The sequence below is a fragment of the Neopsephotus bourkii genome, unplaced genomic scaffold (genome assembly GCF_033783945.1).
Source record: "Neopsephotus bourkii isolate Nb327-2 ecotype Australia unplaced genomic scaffold, CSIRO-AGI_Nbou_v1 NB_962, whole genome shotgun sequence".
Taxonomy (NCBI): Eukaryota; Metazoa; Chordata; class Aves; order Psittaciformes; family Psittacidae; genus Neopsephotus; species Neopsephotus bourkii.
This window is the reverse complement of record NW_026901456.1, coordinates 899,447-917,528: the sequence shown is the minus strand read 5'-3', so window position 1 is coordinate 917,528 and position 18,082 is coordinate 899,447. Positions and strand designations below refer to the sequence as shown.

At 40.5% G+C, this 18,082-nt stretch overlaps 1 protein-coding gene across 5 annotated transcripts in view; it reads left to right on the top strand.

The window, feature by feature from the left end:
• Positions 1-17,856, top strand: part of APP (amyloid beta precursor protein) — a 207,962-nt gene extending 190,106 nt beyond the window's left edge. For all 5 annotated transcript variants that reach the window (XM_061358980.1, XM_061358982.1, XM_061358978.1 and 2 more), the window contains 3 exons: positions 6,310-6,410; positions 9,392-9,538; positions 16,599-17,856. In XM_061358980.1, the coding sequence (XP_061214964.1) occupies positions 6,310-6,410; positions 9,392-9,538; positions 16,599-16,700 (350 nt within the window). In that variant the 3' untranslated portion in view covers positions 16,701-17,856. The remainder of the gene's footprint in view (positions 1-6,309; positions 6,411-9,391; positions 9,539-16,598) is intronic.
• The last annotated feature ends 226 nt before the right edge of the window (positions 17,857-18,082 follow it).

Below are 18,082 nucleotides of genomic sequence, written 5' to 3'. Positions count from 1 at the left end.
TGTTAGTTGTTTGTTTTTGCAGTCAGTCAACAGTTTCGAGGAGACATTGCACATAAAGCTGCTTCTGTGTCTCTTGCCCTTCTGCTGATAAACCATTACATGTCCATCTTTATTGCATTATGTAGAAAGCTGAGGGTGTTTTTTTCATATGTGGTTGCACAGGCTCTGGGCCTGATCGCTGTTCTGCAGAATCATTAGCACATCTGCTGCAGTCTGTATGAGGTGAGGGCATAGAGCAGCTTAGTGAATTATTTATGATTTTCTTGACAGAAATGGCCAGGGTTTTTTTCCTCTCTTAGTGATACTAGTTCGATACAGTTAACTTAAACCAGTTACCAAGTAAAAATCATTAATGGATTTTTTTGCATTAGATGGTTTTGTTTTATAAATCAGATAGTTATTAACTGTGAATGCACAGCATCTGCATTGACATACCAGAAAGATTACCAAATTTCACTTATTTGGATTATTCATTTTTACATACATTTAAAATAAACTCTGGTATTGTTAGAAAGGCTATCTCATACTAAGGTCCAATGAGATTGTTTTTAAAAAAAAGGTAGCATTCTTTTTTGCACTTCTGTTCTGCTTTCTCCAGTTTGAGAGCCCTGTAGTCATCCACAAAGCTAAAGCAAACCACCATTTCCCTGACTTCCAGAAAACACCAGAAAGTTTTAGTTCCGTGCAGTCTTACAAGTACTTAGTCCTCAAGGGTATTTGGGTTGCCCTTGCAAAACCGCGTATATAACCTTCATTATTCTTTCATTTCAAAATGAAATGACCTGTACAAAGCCATAGAGTCATATGGAAGTAATAGTTGGAAGAACATGCAGGTATCTACCCAGGTAATTGTTCAAACACCGCATTCCTTTCCATCCACCCTTCTATTGTAGATGAAGCTTTACCCAGATAAAGCTGTTTACTACACTTGTAACAGGCCTTGATTCAACAAATCTTTTCTTGTTCTTGCCATAACTCAAAGACAGTTCATGGACATGGAGTTAAATGTTTTCCTGAATGCAGCCATTTCATCTGTTGCTTAAATATGCTACCTTTCGTTTTCTCTATGTAGAGACCACCCAGGTCTGGTAGTTCCAACTGTGCTTCACTTGGAGGTTTAATTTTTAACTCTAAAAGTAACTGGAAAACCATAGGCACAGCTAAATACTTTTTCAAATCCTTGCAAAACAAAAGCTAGGCTGTTACTTAACTGCTAGTGTTAGCAAGTAGTGCAGTAGATAATGAACACCTAATTGCATCCTTGCTGGAATTCATTCTATACCCTTATTCTTGTTAAAGCCTAAATTTATGTTTCACAAACACAAAAGCTCTCTCTGTATGAATAAGGTGTTCTCTAAAGTAGCTACTTACTTTTTTATTTTATATGAGTAGGTTTTAACTCCATGGGGGTTTTTTTCCATTTATTTTTCCTTTAAGGGTAAGGAACAACAGGGTTTCCATGTGCTGCTCTCTTTGATGTTTGGAGATGTGTGTGTGTGTGTGCACATATGTACACATGTATGTATAAAAGCAGTTAACATTGCTAATTGGCAGCAATAAAATTAAGTGCCATCACAGCTTATTTTGCTGGATTTTACTAGATGCTTTTAAGCCTGTGTTTTTGATGGCTAAATAGTTTTGTCAGTTTTTCTAAGGAGTTGCAAGTTAATATGTTTGCCATCTGAAATGTAGCATTTTTAAATTGAAATAATTAGGAGCACAATTCCCTAAAGATAGTATGTAATTCATGAGGAAAAGCACTAATAATTATCATTATTTGTGAGGCTTTTGCTCTCATTTTTCCTGCTTTACATTGGCTTTTGTGTTTGGGTACTTTGGACTTGCTAGTGGAAAAACATTATTTTGTGTCAGAATTAAGGTTCTTATAGTTAACTTTTCTTTGTATGCTTGTCTTCAGCACAAGAGTAGAGTGGTATAGGTAGTAGCCCTTACCTGTTTGCATCTTAACCTGATTCACACACTTCTGATGAGGGTTCCTTCTTCAGTAACTACCTCTGAAAAATAACTCTTTGATTTTACCATGTAGGTCTAAAGATGTAGTCACCAGGACAAGAAAGTGAATTAACTGGAAATATAGAGAAGCCTCTTAAATAGAAAGTCTAAATTCTGTAAAGTAACATGGTGGAAAGGCACTTACAGTCCCAGATAAATACAGTTCCTCATACCAGGTACTTAACAGATTCCAGTACAGTCCTGCTTCTCTTACTGTGTAATCAGTTATTTTCAGGAGACTGTCGGTTTACCCTAGTCATACTTCTAAAAGTTTTCCTCAACTCAAAGGGAGATAAGAGGAAGGAAAAAATTGCCATCAAGTTTGTTAGTGCAGCAGAAGATTTTTCTGTTTCTGACCTTTTGCCTGTGCTAGCTACCGAAACTAAGTTTTAATTAGTCATTAACTTCCTAATAGCAGGTCCTACTTTGTGTTGAGATCTCCTGGAGGTTTTACAGATTGGTAAGGCCAAGTAGGCCACCAGACCTTCGTCACCTGGCCCAAAGCAAAATATTCTGCCTGATACCAAGGCAAAAGATTGTTTAACCCACTGCATGCTGGAAGTACAGCTCAGCTGCTGCTGTTAGATGGGGCAACCCAGCCCTCAACGGGTTGTGGCTTTAGGGAAGCCTGAGCCTGCACTTTTCCAGCAGCTGAGACTACTGATGAATTTACTCTCTGTCACTCACTCATTGATGTGAAGGCTTCTGACCTGTTTTGCCCCCTGAAATGGTGCTGTAACTCCTGTCTATGGCTCTGCTTAACGGAAGCTAACGAAAACACATGGTCTGAGCTATTGTAGCTTGCTTTTAGTAAAAGTGGTCAGACCCCAAGAGCAGAAGTACCCAAGTCCATTATCCTGCCTCTAGCAATGATGCACACAGGATACTTACAGACTTCATGTCTGCCTTATACTTCTGGCACATCCACTGAGGTTTTGGCAGCCAGCATTTGATAGGTTCTAGGAGTGGAAATGGTATTGTCGCTGTTGTTCTTAGTGACTGTGGATGGAGCATTCTTTTTTGCTTGTGTTCCTTTGTATTCTGAACATCCTTGTGATTTGTGCCAATGAGTTCCACAGTCCAATTTTGCATTATGCCAATATATATACTTTCATTAATTTTTAATCTGCTGTGTCATAGCTGTGTTAATGACCTGTAATTTCTTAGAAGAAATAATGAATGACCATTTGTGTAGATTTTCTCCTTGTCATTCACTGTCATGTAGGCCTCTCTATTGTTACCCCTGGGTTGTCTGTTCCAGCTGAAGACTCACAATTTGTCTAGTCCTTCGTGTGCCGAAACCATTCCATACCAGTGATTGTCTGTGTCTCCCTGCATTGTTATCTTTCCTAGCTCTGCTTTCGTTTGAGGTGGGGTGGCCAGAATGGATGGCCAGATTTAAAATGAGGGTACATCATTTATACAGCACTGTAACAATGTTTTCTGTTTTCTCTGTTCCCTCATAATTACACCTGTCTTTCTCTTTGCCTTTTTGACTGCTACTGAGCCGTCTGCCCACAGAGAGTTACCCACAGTGACTGCAAGGTCTCTGTCCTGAGTGGAACAGAGATAATTTAAAGCCTATTGTTGTGTATGTATTAGGGCTGTGTTTCCCTGCGAGCACCACTTTACATTATATCAACATGAATATAATTTCCCTTTTATTGTGCACTCAGAATTTGTAATATCCTTCTGTTGTTCTTTGCAGCTGGTTTTACTTTGACTATCCTCTGGTTTTCTTTTTTTTGTCAATAAACTTTGTCACATCACTGTTCACTCCCTTATCCAGATCACTTTACAAACAGCACAGCACAGATCCGTGTGGGACCCTGCTGGTAACCTTCCTCCATTGTTTAAAATGGCTGTGTATTTACAGTTCATTTCCAGTCATGTAGGACTTTCCCTTTCAATCTTTTTTATCCAAGCCAAATCACTGTTTCCCATGTGCTTCCTAACTCTTCCAGTGACCTCTAGGAGATTTGGGAGGCAGGACTTCCCTCAATAAAAGTCAACTTGATTCTTCACCGATTTATGTTGTATATATGTATGGATATGTTCTAATCAATGTTTATAGCGTCAGTGAATTTGCCAGTTGTAGCAGGAGTGTTGTGCAATTCCCCAGGCTCTTGCCTTGGGGAAGTTTCCATGTGGTGCTTTTGCCAGCATGTCAAAGATGCAGCAAGTGTGGCTATGCATGATGGCAAGCAGCTTGGAGCTGGCCACCTCATCAGCCACTACAGCTCTGGGCAGTGAACCAAGTCCTGGGAAAGCCCTTTCCCCCAGCTGTTTAATTGGTGCAAGACACTGCTATTCTACTGCTGGGGTTTTCCCCATCCCCTTTGATCCTAAAAATGAAAATGGTTGAAGAGGCGTGCAGCCAGGTGCACGTTTTCATTTTCTTCACTTCCCACTGATGCAGGTGTAGAGGCTATTTTGAAACGATGTGCAAAGGAGAGTAAATCTTACTCCTATTTTAATCTGGAAAACCGTAACTGCTTCAAGGATAGAATGTTAAACCTCTTTTCAGGTACCACCTGGGCTTTATTTTCTTCACCTCCGTGTCTTCCTGCATTTCATTGACAGAACATGATGGTTTGTTTTCAAACCATCAACTCCTCATGTGCTTTATGGTTCTTACATTTAGGAATGCTCTCATATATAAATGTTAAAGTATACTTGTGTCAGTGCAGTAATGTGGCATCAAAAATCAGATGATTAATAAAGAAATTTGAGATCTTTTGAGTAAATGCTTTATTCCTTAGGAAAAAAAAAAAAAAGACATAAGGTACAATTTATGGGCAGTCAGACTGCTCAGGAAAATAACCATAAATACTTCACTGCATGAAGATGGTTCTTGTTCTCTCCTTTGCATGTTTGTTGTGAAAAGAAAGATCAGAACTTTTGAATTCAATTGTCTGTATAGGCCAGAGAAGTTCTTGGAAAGGTCTGTTCTTGCTGACTCATAATACACAAATAAATCAGCATTTAATGAAAAAGAAATTGCACATTCAAAGGCAATAAAAGGGCAGTAATTCTTTCTTTGAGTGCTACTTCAGACTGTGGAGCTCATTGGCACATGGAAGCATTCAGGAATTTATTGAGAGTCCAGAGACACAGTGGAGCACAAAAGCAGTCATAATATTGAGAATTTTCAAAAGAGGTTCTTCCTCTGCATCAGAGCCTAAGGTCAGCCCAAAATACTAAGAAGGAAGGCTTGGCAGAGGAGGCAGGGTACTAAAATGCTAAAATAAATATAGATGAAGAATTAGAACCAGTTTGTTCTTATTGTATTAGATAGGGTGAGGAAATAATGTCTCATAAACACCATGCTTCCGCAGTGTTTGTACCTCCAAGAAATACAAATGTCAATCAGTTGGTATTGAGCGGGAAAATAAGCAGCTACATGAATACCCATATGTTCTTTATAAGCCAGAGCCAGCTTTTCAGGACAAAACATTCATTCAGGACACACATACAGGATCTACTGCTTAGCTGTTTTAAGGCTGATTCCTTCTCCTCAGGCTATTTTCTAGGAGAAAATCCTGGTCTCATTTCCAGTTAGACAGCTGTAGCATCTCCCCTTTACACCAATAAGGGGAGAATGGACTGCAAACTATCTACATTTAAAATGGCTGCAAGCCTTGCTTACTTGCTTCTAATCAAGGGCAGTGACCATGCCTCAGACATAAGTCAGACTAGAATCATATTAATTCTGAAGTCTAAAATACAAAAACAAGTAAGAACTGTGTAAACTTGAACATTTTAGTAACCCTTATTTGTGCATGCTTGCGTAAAAGGTACAGACCCACAGGAAGCACGAAAATATCATATCTGGGGTTCCCACCTTACACCATGGCTCTGTGTTCTTTTTCCTTACATCAGCCCGAGTTTAGGGAGGAAGAAGATTCCAGCCTGAATACCAGATTTTCTTGACATTGTTAAAGAGGCTGTCAGAGCAGATCTGTCTGCATCCTGTGAGCCAATTCAGGAGACTTTTATTGGTCCCTTGCAGCTTAGTTCTTGCATTGTTTCATGCTGAAAGACTTTGATGCTTGTACCAACATAGCTGCAGTGGATTGAGGAATGCTCAACAGAGGAGAAATTTTACCAGCTCATTCTGTGTCACCTCAGTGGGACTGAAGCATCCAGTGTACCTCACTTTCCTCCCAGTTCCCTCTCACACTGCACCACACCTCCTCCACATGAATGATTGCCGTCTGCTCATGTAATGGTGGAGGTGAGCAAAATGTAATTGAGTCAATGACTTTAATGAATTATCATTGTGGTGCAATGCAGGTTCTGGGTTGACCAATGTTAAAACAGAAGAGATCTCTGAAGTGAAGATGGATGCGGAGTTCCGACATGACTCAGGATATGAAGTTCATCATCAAAAGCTGGTGAGTGAACAAACAGTGCTTTCCACGTGTCCATTTTGAGTTGCCAATTCAGCCTTGAACTAAGGTTCAGTTATGGCCACGTTTCCTCTGAGTGATGTGGATGCTGAAAGATTTCATGTGAACAGATGATCATTTTTCTGGTTCTCGTTTAAATGAGGGTAAACTTTGAATAGTGTCAGCAGAGAGGACAGAAAGCCATTAAGTATCAAGTGAGAGGAAATTCTGATAGTGCCTGCATTGTACTGCCATGTGACTGTATGTGGTCATATGGACAATGCTTGTCAGACCCTCCACCCGTCATGGTCTTGTAACTAAAGAGAAGGTATACAGAGGGAGGAGAATGGTAAGTTTAAAAAAGACCAGCAGTGCTGTGGAGCCCCACAGCATGATGCAGCAAGAAACACAGTGACACTGTTGCAGGAACAGGTTCCTTTACTGTCAGAGCAGATGATGGCGGTGCATGAAGGAGGCTGAACTCCATGGAGCATAACTTTTCACAATATTGCCTGCTTGCGATAAGAGGAGATTCTCTACTCGCCTTAATTATACTTGGATTTATCTGTGTGTTTTGTTCCTTAAGGTATATTAAATTACTAACAGGTGAAGGGCAGGTAGGAGCAAAATGTTGCCCATTTGAACTGTGTTTCTTATGAGCATAAAAGTAGCAACCAAAAGTAATGTAAGTTAGAACAAGCATTTCCTAAAAGCTTTTTTCAATCCCTTAATAAGTAATGAAGAACATATACAGCAATGTTGACTACAGACCTTTCCGGCTTCTTTTTTAAAGGCATATTACATTATGAGATTTCAGTTCTGTGACTTTCATTATCCAGATATTAAACTTGAAAGCTTTTTTTCTTAATATATTCTTAAAGCTAAGTAGTGCTGAAAATTAAAATTAACGTGGGACTCAAATTTGCATTTGAACTAGGCAATCACTGCGTGAACAGATATTCTGCCATCTCTTTGATGCTGAGAACTGAGAATTCCCAGTTTGATGAGCTAATCCAAAATGCATTAGCACTAATTTGGGAAATTCTGACATGCTTGCTCAGATGGGTTAAACATCCTGATGGAGTAAATCCGTGCAGTTTACTGAAGGGAAGGCACATGTAGGAATGTATTTCACACACAGTAGTTATTGATCCGGTGTCATATGCACTTCCCATCAGTAACCTTTAATGTTTAAGAGGTTTGATACCATCCTGAGCAGTCTGATGCTGGAAACAACCCTTAACCATAGTGGCTGATAGGGGATGAGTTGTAATCCCTGCACTTGGGTAAACTGTGTTATGCTTAAAATAGGATCTTTCCAGCTTTTTAAAGCATTTTATGCCGTACTTCTTACTCATAGGTACCGCTGTTATTTAAATATTGGCAAGATGTCCTCTAGGTTGTCTTTTCGGTTGAAACTGAGCAGGGAGACCAGTACACAGTACTGCTTGCCTAGTACATGCCATATCCTAGCCAATGCCCTTCTCCGTTAGCTTTAATTCAAAAGCATTAATCAGAAAATACTTTTTCATCTATGTTTTCCTCCTCTGTAGGATTTATTGAAACGGTCCCCTTAGGATACAGCATTGAATTCAGCTGCACATTGTATTTTGCACACAAATTTCTGAATTGAGTTGAAATGGTGGTGATTTTCTCCTTTATGGACGTTCATGTTTTAACTGTACATTAAGTTGGTATTCATGGGCCAAAGTCCTTAAGACCTTCCTCTGTTGCACATGTATATTAGCTGGGACATTTCAACAATGCTCCTAAATAGTACAGTAACAGAATTTCAGTCCCAGGCAGGTAAAATTGTCAGAAGAAATTATTACTTCATTTCAGCTTATGCCAACACTGTGCATTGTGTGCATGTTCTAGTGAATTCTTAACCTTGTTCAAACACATTTTTGCTTACAACTAGGAGCAATATAAATATTTATACTGCATGCTTTAATACCTCTCTGAGGAAGGTTGTGTTTCTTACAGTGCAAATGTTATACAGCTGATTATAATTCTCAGCTGGTTTCCTGCTTCCCTCTGCATTTTTGTTAAATACTTGTCAAAGTATTTAGTCTTTCAGAGTGAGATAATCTTATTCTGTGAATGTAATCCTTTTTGCCCATTTTGGTTAAAAATAATAATAGTAAAAGACTGCTATTGACAAGCGGAGAAGAGGTTTGTAAAATATGCATGGATGTGAAGTAATCTAGCATATTGCTTGAATGCAAAACAGGACAGTGAAAACAAGCACCATTTTTCATACCTGCTCCTGTTGCTGAAAGCCAGTCTTACTGAATGCATGGTAAAGCATCTTGCTGTCCTTGTTGTCCTCAGTATGTGTAATTCAGGCGACCTGTGTTTTCACACAACTGTTACCTCATCTAAGTCTCACGTGAATATTGTCATCACCCATCTCCCTATACCCTGCAAAATCTTGAAGCATCCCTTGATGATCACTTAAATCAGCATGGTTGGACTCTGTCTCTTTGGTGTAAGAATCATCTTCCAGTCTCAACCGCATGCAGGTTCCACTGTTGTCCTACAGGTCTTCACTACTCTTTGATAAAATAAACACATCATGGTCCAAACAAGCCAAGTAGATGTAGATTTGTGAGCACTTTAGTGATTAGCATTCTAAAAGTTAAAAATCTGTATGCTTTGTGGTTACTCCTCTACGTGCTCATCAGCCATGTTGCAATTATATTGACTGTCTTACCCAAGAAAAAAAGCAGCTGCTGTCTTAAGACCTGTGAAGCAGAAACACGGAGATGAGTCCTGCCCCTTAGCCACTGCACTGCTACACCAAAGGCAATTGCTCTTCTCCAGCTGTGAGAGCATTGTGGTATAGCGATCCAGTTTTTAATTACTGAAATGATGTGCAGTAGTGTTTAATTACTGATCCTTCAACAAGCTTTATATTACTGGACAGGTTAACCAAATATTCAGTGAGCTATTTATTAGACACCTTCCGTTATTTTTCTTTTTAGGTGTTCTTTGCTGAAGATGTGGGTTCGAATAAAGGTGCCATCATCGGACTTATGGTGGGAGGTGTTGTCATAGCAACAGTCATTGTCATTACTTTGGTGATGCTGAAGAAGAAGCAGTACACATCTATTCATCATGGAGTTGTGGAGGTAAGAAAAGACTACCAAACACAACTGGTGTCACATGTACAACAGTCAACACACTGCTCTCTCTATAAATACATTTACAAATGAAGAAACCATGGTTTTGGCAAGCCTCGTGTTCAGAGTTGGAGTAGTTGCATCTAGCAGAGTGGAATCAAATTGCCTTACTTAGTAAATGCAGGCACAATATGAACCATATTAAGTTGGGTGTAAAACCACAAATATCTCTTCTGGGATTACCCCAGACCAATTACCACGTAATGTGAAGGTTCATTTTATAGGAAATGTAAGTAGGCAATGAACAGATACTGCACAAGAGGAAAAATCCTGGCTTACTGTTGTTGGGAGTTCACATGCAGATAATTCTTTATTTAGCTTGCAAATAAACATTTGAGGCAGCTGTTCTGTGGATTGTGCTGTACATGACAAGGATTTTCCCTATACGGATACTTTATTACTTTTTGTTCTATAAACAAAATTTCCTTTTGCCACTAACAGCTTTTGATTTATGGCTAATTTGAAACTCATAGATTTGAGAAACAAATAATACATACACTCTTATATGAGGTTTTCAGAGTGAAAACCCTTGTGTCTTCCCAAACTACCAAGTAAATTTTTGGTCAGTTTGCAGCAACTTAAAATGCTTCATCTGTTGCTTGGATTTAAGACAAGATCTCTGTAAGTAGAAAAATTTAATTATGAGAACTGGAAGGGGGTTCATATAACTTTTTTTCCCTCTTGCATATTGATGCATAGTTTACTGTGTGAGTGTCTGGTTTGTGGATAGTATTTGTGCTAGCAAGGACTAGAGATGCATGTTTTTCCTTCAAGGTCTTGTTGATTTCACCTTGAGTCAAATGAACCTAGGTCTTGCTAGAGACATACATGCTTCCTGATGCATGTATTCCGTTGTCTGGGGCAATAAAGGGTCTTAAAAATATTTCTTAAAAATACTGAGTAAGCCTTTGCACAGTGCTTGTGCATCCCTGCATCCATGCTGTGGTTGCCCCTGTGGTTTGAAAGCTTCCAAAGAGACATGGTCAGAAGAGCACCAACTGTTTGGGGTGAGATTTGAGTGGATAGCAGAATATTGGACCAAGAGACAGGAAATAGCAGACAAGAATTTCAGCTTTAACTTTCCATATGAAAGCTTCCAGCTCATTTTGTAGAAAATTGTAACAGGTTTTAGTTGTAAACCACAAAGTTGATAGCTGCTGTCAACAGTTGCACATCAGACCCTTCTTTGGCTGAATTAAGAGACAACAGAATAGGCCAGGAGGCTTGCTATTAATCAGACATTTAATGTAGACATACCATTACTGCAGTAACACCTTAAAACTTCAGGTGAGCTTCACCTGATAGAACAGCATGGCAAAGATAATGACTTTCTTCAGTGACAATGAATTTGGAAATGTTGGACTAGAAATAACATGCACAAGCTGAACAAGTAATTCCTATCAAAATGACATTATCACTTAGAGAATAAAAAACAATTTACAGATAAAACCATAAAACCATAACATGTGGATGCAAGAAGATACTAATTGATTTATAGTACCACACTGTAGATGCTTTTGCCTTGTAGATTTGCTGTATTGTGTCTGGCATTGGTATGCAGGATTCCTCATTCTGCCAGACTTGCTCTGTGGTCTTTTTGGCAGACTGCATAACCTCACTGTCTGAGCTTCCCACCTGAAAGAAAGGCAAAACATCTGTATTTTCCTAGGTTGGTGAAAATTTTGTAGCAGTTATTTGGGAGGGAGGGAATCCATCCAAAGTTCCATATACAATTGATGTTTAATCATAAAATGTTTTCAAAATTAAGCTGTTCCATTCCAGAGAGGATTAATCTATTTAGCAGCAGCACACCTTTAATGTGCCATGCACAAAAAGCATGAAAGAGCAAAATCACTTGATGTAAAAATAACTACGTGTGATCTAGGTTGGCTGAGTGTGTGGTAACAAATCTTGCGACCTATTCGTTGCATGTTAGACATTACTGTGAGAATTTAACTCTCTGGTAATGGATGCAAGATTACAAAAGAGGTCCTGTTCCACCTGTATGCTTGTCTTCCAAAAAGCCAATTCCGTAGTACTACTTCTCATTTCACTATGATTTCTGTAACAATAGATGTTATTAAAAATCCTGTTAGCCTTTTCTGAAGCTCTGAGGAGGAATAGACTTGTCCTGTTTTGAAAAAGCGTCGTGATGATTTTCTCCCACATCTGAGAGTAAAAACGTTTCAAAAGCGTTTCAGCTTCCTCAGGGAAAAGACTTCCACAGCTAAGTAAGTAACTGACTGAGGAACTAAGCGTTGCCTGTTATGTGTGCACATAGGAGCTGTCTGCAGGAGTTTACTTCCTTCATGAAAGCAGGTGGCAAAAGAGAGATTCTCACCTCTCCTGTGCTCTGGACAGTGGCTGACTGTCTGAGCTTGTCCTCTGTGAGAATATTCGCTTTGAAGCTCATTTGTTATGGAGGCAGCACCTCCAGCAGGAGTACGTAGGGAGAGGTGACAATGGGAGGGCTCACAGCAGTAGCAGGGATGACATTAAAATCGCTGTAGTACTCTCCAAAGCCCATCTCTCAAGAGTCTGATCTGCAGGTGTATATTAGGCAACATCCATTTACCATTGTGTGCAGTGAATCTCTGAGGGCTGCCAGCATCTCCTGCCTGTTTTATTGATATGCCCCATGTGTGTAGAGGCAGCATGTGAATTTTTCTGCAGCATTGCCATCTCCCTGACTCAGTGTTAAGGTTTTCTTTGTGAAAGATCCATAGGCTGATGGAGCAGAAGGGGATAGATGGGCAAACGGTCTCAACAGAGGTTATATACCCATCTGAGCTGTTTTCTCAAGAGGCATCATGTTGTAGAAAAGAGAAGTCTCAAGACTGCTTCTCAGCAGCACCAGAGTACCCACACCTCTTACATGCTGTGTTCAAGTTCTGTCACCTCCATAATGGGTGCCAAAAGCTTCTTAAAATGATAAAGGGCTTTAGGGATTTACTGACAAGGAGGTAATCTGGTTCAGGGCATGTTGTTTGGCAGAGCAATACCTAGGACAGAGGTTGTAAGGAACATGAGGAAGAGTTTGGCAGAGTCCAAATGGGTAAAGGGGAGTAGAAAAGGCGACACTGAGGATGAGCGATAGTGCATGTAGGTTGGCAGCTAGATGGATTACCCTGCAGCAGACAGCTGCAGGAAGGAGAGGAAGTACCAGCACTAGTCATTTTGAAGGCTAAAGGGGAAATTTAAAGAAAAAAATTGACTGCAAGTAGGAGCCTCAGTAAATCCCTTTCATCTATAAATGCCGCATTTCAGAGGTTATTGGACTTTCACTACAAACTGTTTTTATCAAAGTGAAACTCTTTAATATGGAATATTGTGCAAGGGCATTAAGAAATCAGCCTAATTTTACTGTCCTTCCCCATATTTTTTCACACTCTCTTTCTCCTCCCTGATTTTCTTCCAAGCTTCTCTAGTTTCTCAATTCTTCAGTCTCTTCTGCCTTTGATTCTCTTTTATTTATGTTGTTGTCTTAGCCCGTTTCTTTCCCACAAGCAGGTTATGCTGTGTGCTTATCACATCTTCTAGTCCTTGAATAAGAAGTGCTGAGTGGGAGGCTTAAGCTAAACTGGGTACAGAGTTCAATACTGTGTTGTTTGGAGCTTAAATATGAAGTACAGCACAGGTTCTGGCATACCCTTCCTCTGCATCCCATCCTAGTGGGAGAGCCTCCCAGAAAGGAAGATGCTCCCAGGCATGTGTCAATACACAGTTTCCTGCTTCTTCAACCCCAGAGCTTCATACTGTGCTTTAATTTCATGCTGGAAGAGAATCTGTCAGTGGGATTATTTGTGAATAGTGAAGGTCTTGATTCTTGATTTGGAGAAGCAGTAGCTGCTTCAGTAGCATGGTGTTGTGCACAAGAACCGGGACTGAATTGATGCTGCAGCAGCCCCTTCAAGAAAGAAAGGAAGGGTGGCTTTTCCTGTGCACTTGCTTTGTATTCTTATTTTCTGTAAGTGCTGGAAAAGGCTACACCGACGTTTGCTGTTTTCCTTGCTTTGTTCTTCCGTTTGCAGCCATGTTAGTGACAACTCCAGCAGCAGCAGATGGCATATGGCAACATTGTCACAACGGAAGTTGTTAACGCTGTTAAATTTGCATGATCCTCAGGGCAGGGATTAGTCCTTTTGTTAGGACCTACTGCTGTTACACTGATGACACACATTGAAAACAAGTGCTCTGCCAAACAGCAATAGCATTTCTCACTGTTTCTCACCCTGCCCCACCACTGCTTTCTCTGCTGGGCATAGGTGAGGCTTCAGAGGCAGACATGGACAAGTCTTTAAAATGCAAGTGCACAGCTGTATGCTGGCTGCCGAGCACCTTGTTGTACAGGAATGTCTTGGGGATTTGGGTGTAGAGGTTGAAGAGGAGATCAGCTGTGAAATGCCCTGGAGTTCTCTTGTCCTTGATGGATCGCAATGATTGTTGACAGCCAAGCTGAGCACTCACCATTCACGTGGGCTGGCTTGGAAGAGCTTACATCCTTCAGGAAAGTGTCTTTTGTTACTTTTGGAGAGGGAGGGAGCAGCGGAAGAAAAACAGGTTCCCTCCTGCCCCCCTCCCAATGTCTAAAAAAGGGAAATCTGTAAAGAGCAGCTTAAAGAGCGCCTTGTCTATAAACAGGATCTCACTGCCTAGGAGCATGTCACAGAAGGTGAAAAAATAGATGGATTTGCATCTTGTTGCATAAGAGAATTACTCCACACAAATGCAACTTGGAAAAAAAAAAGGGGGAGGGAGGGGGAAAGACATCTTTCAATGGGAATATTTTAACGACAAAAAAGGTCAAGTTACATTGCGGGATCAGAAACACAGACAGCACACTGTTAGCCTAGGTCAGTGATCCTTTCTGCCTGGCATCCTGCTCCCTGCCAGCAAGAGTCAGGGGCTCGCTGGAAAGCTCAGGACTCCTAGCTACAGAGTTTCACAGCAGCTTGCAAGCAAAAGCAGTATGTGGCCCTTAAAGTTGGGCATTTCACAGAAATGTGTAATTATTGTGTAAGAAAAAGAGACTTGATGGAAGAAACAATGTTGACTGAAAATGCAGTCTGAGTGTTGAAACATGGACAAGGAGATCTGGCAGGGACACAGATATGAAAATGGATCAGATTTGGGGTTAGCATTTCATCTGAGCAGTCCAATACATGTGCCACACAGAGCTATTTCTTCTCTTCAGAATCAGACAAAAGACCATCAGGAGAGAAGATGGCTCTGACAGGAGCCATTTTCTGATGGTACTGTGGGAACAGTGCTACTGTGGTATAACCAGCCTCAGTAAGCTGAACAGCCTGTGTTTGTCTCAGTCATGGAAGGACATAACCTTAATCTTTCTCCAGGGAATCAGGAAACAACTTACCGAAGGTCATAGGTCTGTCCTCACTAAGCTCTTTCCAATATAGTAGATTTTAAATGAGTATCAGACATAGGTACTTCTCTTTTGCTTTTTGATTTAAAGATTGGAGTGAGACTGCTGTGTAAGGCTTCTTGAGATAATACACTTTACATTACCTAAAAGGCTATTTTCATGCTAAACATAAATGGATGTTTTTCCTAAAGGTCACTAAAATGTGCATACCTAGAGTTTTAGGCACTTCCCTGATGTTAAATTTTAACAAGGTAAAATTGGCTTTTTATCTTCTCTCTTAAGAGCTGTCAAACACTGGAGATACCAGATAGCAAGTGAAATAGCTGACAAGCAGGGTTGCTTAGCTCTGCTTTCGTAGGTGGTTAGCAAGATAGCCAGGGCAGGGTATGGTAGATTTTGAATACACAACAGCTATTGAGCTTGTAAGGCAGAGGTAAAATACCTCATTAACATTTAGAGACAGTTCTTGCCCTCTCTAATTTGATGGAGTTTTGTATTACTGTAATGTTCAGTGAAGGAAGAAAATAATTTGCGGGGCTGCCGCAGGTATTCAGTGGAGAAGTCTTGACTGAGCTGTCTTTATGCCTGCATTCCAAGTAATCAAGAAAGGTCAATTTTTGTTAAGTAGAAACACTTAAACCAGTGCAGACACATCAAGCTTTTTGTCACTGAACTGAACCAAGCTCAGCCTTGGAGCCAGAGGATTTCTGTTTCCATGAGTGCAGTAGGAACTTTTGCTCACCTTGTGCCTGGCTACTTTCAGCATTTCCTTGTGACCCTCATTTTTCCCAATTAATTTTATTTTTGGTCTTGAGATCACAGCACCTGCTACAAATCTGAGAGCACAACACAGACAGAAGGCAGCTTCAAGCCACTTCCTTCAGCTAAGAAGCAAGCTTTTTCTTTTCTTTTGAGGTGCAGTTGGTTCTAAGTCTAGATACTGATATATATCGGGGGGGGGGGGGGGAGAGAAACCTAATAATGAGAGACTAGTAGGGAGATGCAAAACATACCTCCTTTTTTGTCGGTGGAGTTGCATGCTTCCTGAGCCAGACAACAGGAACCAAAGCTGACAATGATGAGTTGGTCAGCTGGTTTTGAAGTCCTGCAGAATTGTTCCTTTTGCCTTATCTTCTCCTGCATGTTACTGTGTCCAAAAAGTGAACCATGACTGTCCAAGCTGGAAAGGACGCCTCTTGCTCCTCAAAGCTTTTAGCTGGTTTCTCATTTGTTGCTGGGTGCAGGGCCTTCTATTGATTTTGTCATGATGCTGCTCACAGTCCTGTGTAACTCGGAGAGAAGAGCTTTCAGAGACAGTTGTCTCTTCAGACAAAGCAAGGGCCTCCAGATTTTAGGTTTAATACTCGGTTTAGTGGAGAAGTATCCCTATCATTTGCCAGCCACCTTTATTTTAGACTTTTATTTAGACTTTCTTGTGATATTTGGGCTGAGCTGGCTCAGGACCTAACTTACTTTTGGGCAGGGAAGAACCTGTCAAACAAACTGTCTTGTGTTTCATATAATGCTTTCTGCCTAAATGTACAGGGGAGGGTATGAAGTGGGGAAATGTGGGGTATGCTGTGAATGAAGCAAGAATCTGACGGTGGTGGTTTCTCCTCACGGCAGGTGGATGCTGCAGTGACACCAGAGGAGCGCCACCTTTCCAAGATGCAGCAAAATGGCTATGAAAATCCCACCTACAAGTTCTTTGAACAGATGCAGAACTAGGACACCACAGGAGCCTCATGAGTTGGACAGCAGAATGATTGCTTCACTGCCCATCGGTGTTCAGTTATAGAATAATGTGGAAAGAAAGAAAAACACTCTGTTTTATTATTTACTCATTCTCGCCTTTTGACAGCTGTGCTGTAACACAAGTAGATGCCTGAACTTGAATTAATAAAATCAGTAATGTATTTTCTCTCTCTTTCTCTTTACATTTCAGTCTTTACACTACATTATTAATGAATGTTTTTTGTGTACTGTAAAGAGGTTAGCTGTATTTAACTAGTGCATGGATAGATTCTCTTTCCCAATTATTTATCATGTAGCTCCTTAGCCAGTTGTATATTATTCTTGTGATTTGTGACAAAATTAAGTCCTAATTGAAATATGCTTTAAGAATTGATGGGGGATGCTTTCTGTGTCTGTGGGGGTTTAGCTGCTTCTCTTTGCTGAGCATTTTTTTCTGATCACTATGCATTTTAAAGTAAACCAACATTTTTTAAAAAGTATTCCAGATGAGTTATTGAAATTCCTTTCCTCTGCAGCTGCATTTTATTGTACAGATTGTTGCCTCTGCTGTATTAGTGATGTAGGAATCATGGGAATACACATTCGTTTCTTTGTGCCTGTTTTATGTGCACACTTTAGGCATTGAAAGGTAAACTTTATTTTCTTTTCCATGTATCTTTTTGATCTTAACAAAAAATACTAAAAAGAATCCCTGTTAATTGTGAGCACTTCGGGGGGGGGTGAAAGTGCCTGCTGGTTGAAAATTAACAGGGATCCTCTGCAGGATGATTGTACAGAACCATTGCTTATGAATTGATAGCTTTCTACACTGTGTTACATAAATAAATTAAGAAAAAAAGTTTGGGCAAGAGTTTTATTTGGAGGCAGAAAATGATTCTGAAAGCCACTTAAACAGAAAACATGGATGTTCACATTGAGAGGGTTGGGAAGGGGTTTTCCTACAAGGATTGCAGCACTCACAGTCAGACCAGAGCAGAAGGAAGGTGGCAGCAAGATGGGGTGGGGAGTGAGGGGCGCTGACTTCAGCACTCCTGCCCCACTAAGGTGTTGTCTCTCTTTTTTTTTTCCTTTTCCTCTCTTTCAGTTTGTATAATAGTCTTTTAATGTAAATAAATACATTCCTGGAGGAGCCCTGTTTGTGGTGGTGTGTTTCTGTGCTGACCAGCCACCCTTGCTCGTGCAGGAGCATGGTGTGAATGATTGACCTGCCTCCCCATCCATCCCCAGCAGCAATTTGCCAGCAAGTTCCACCCCATTGCTGCTCTGCTGCTCTTGTCTTTCTGGCAAGGTAATGTCCTGCAATGTGCCTGATAGGTGAACACATGGAGGAGAGACTCCCAGGCTGCACAACCATC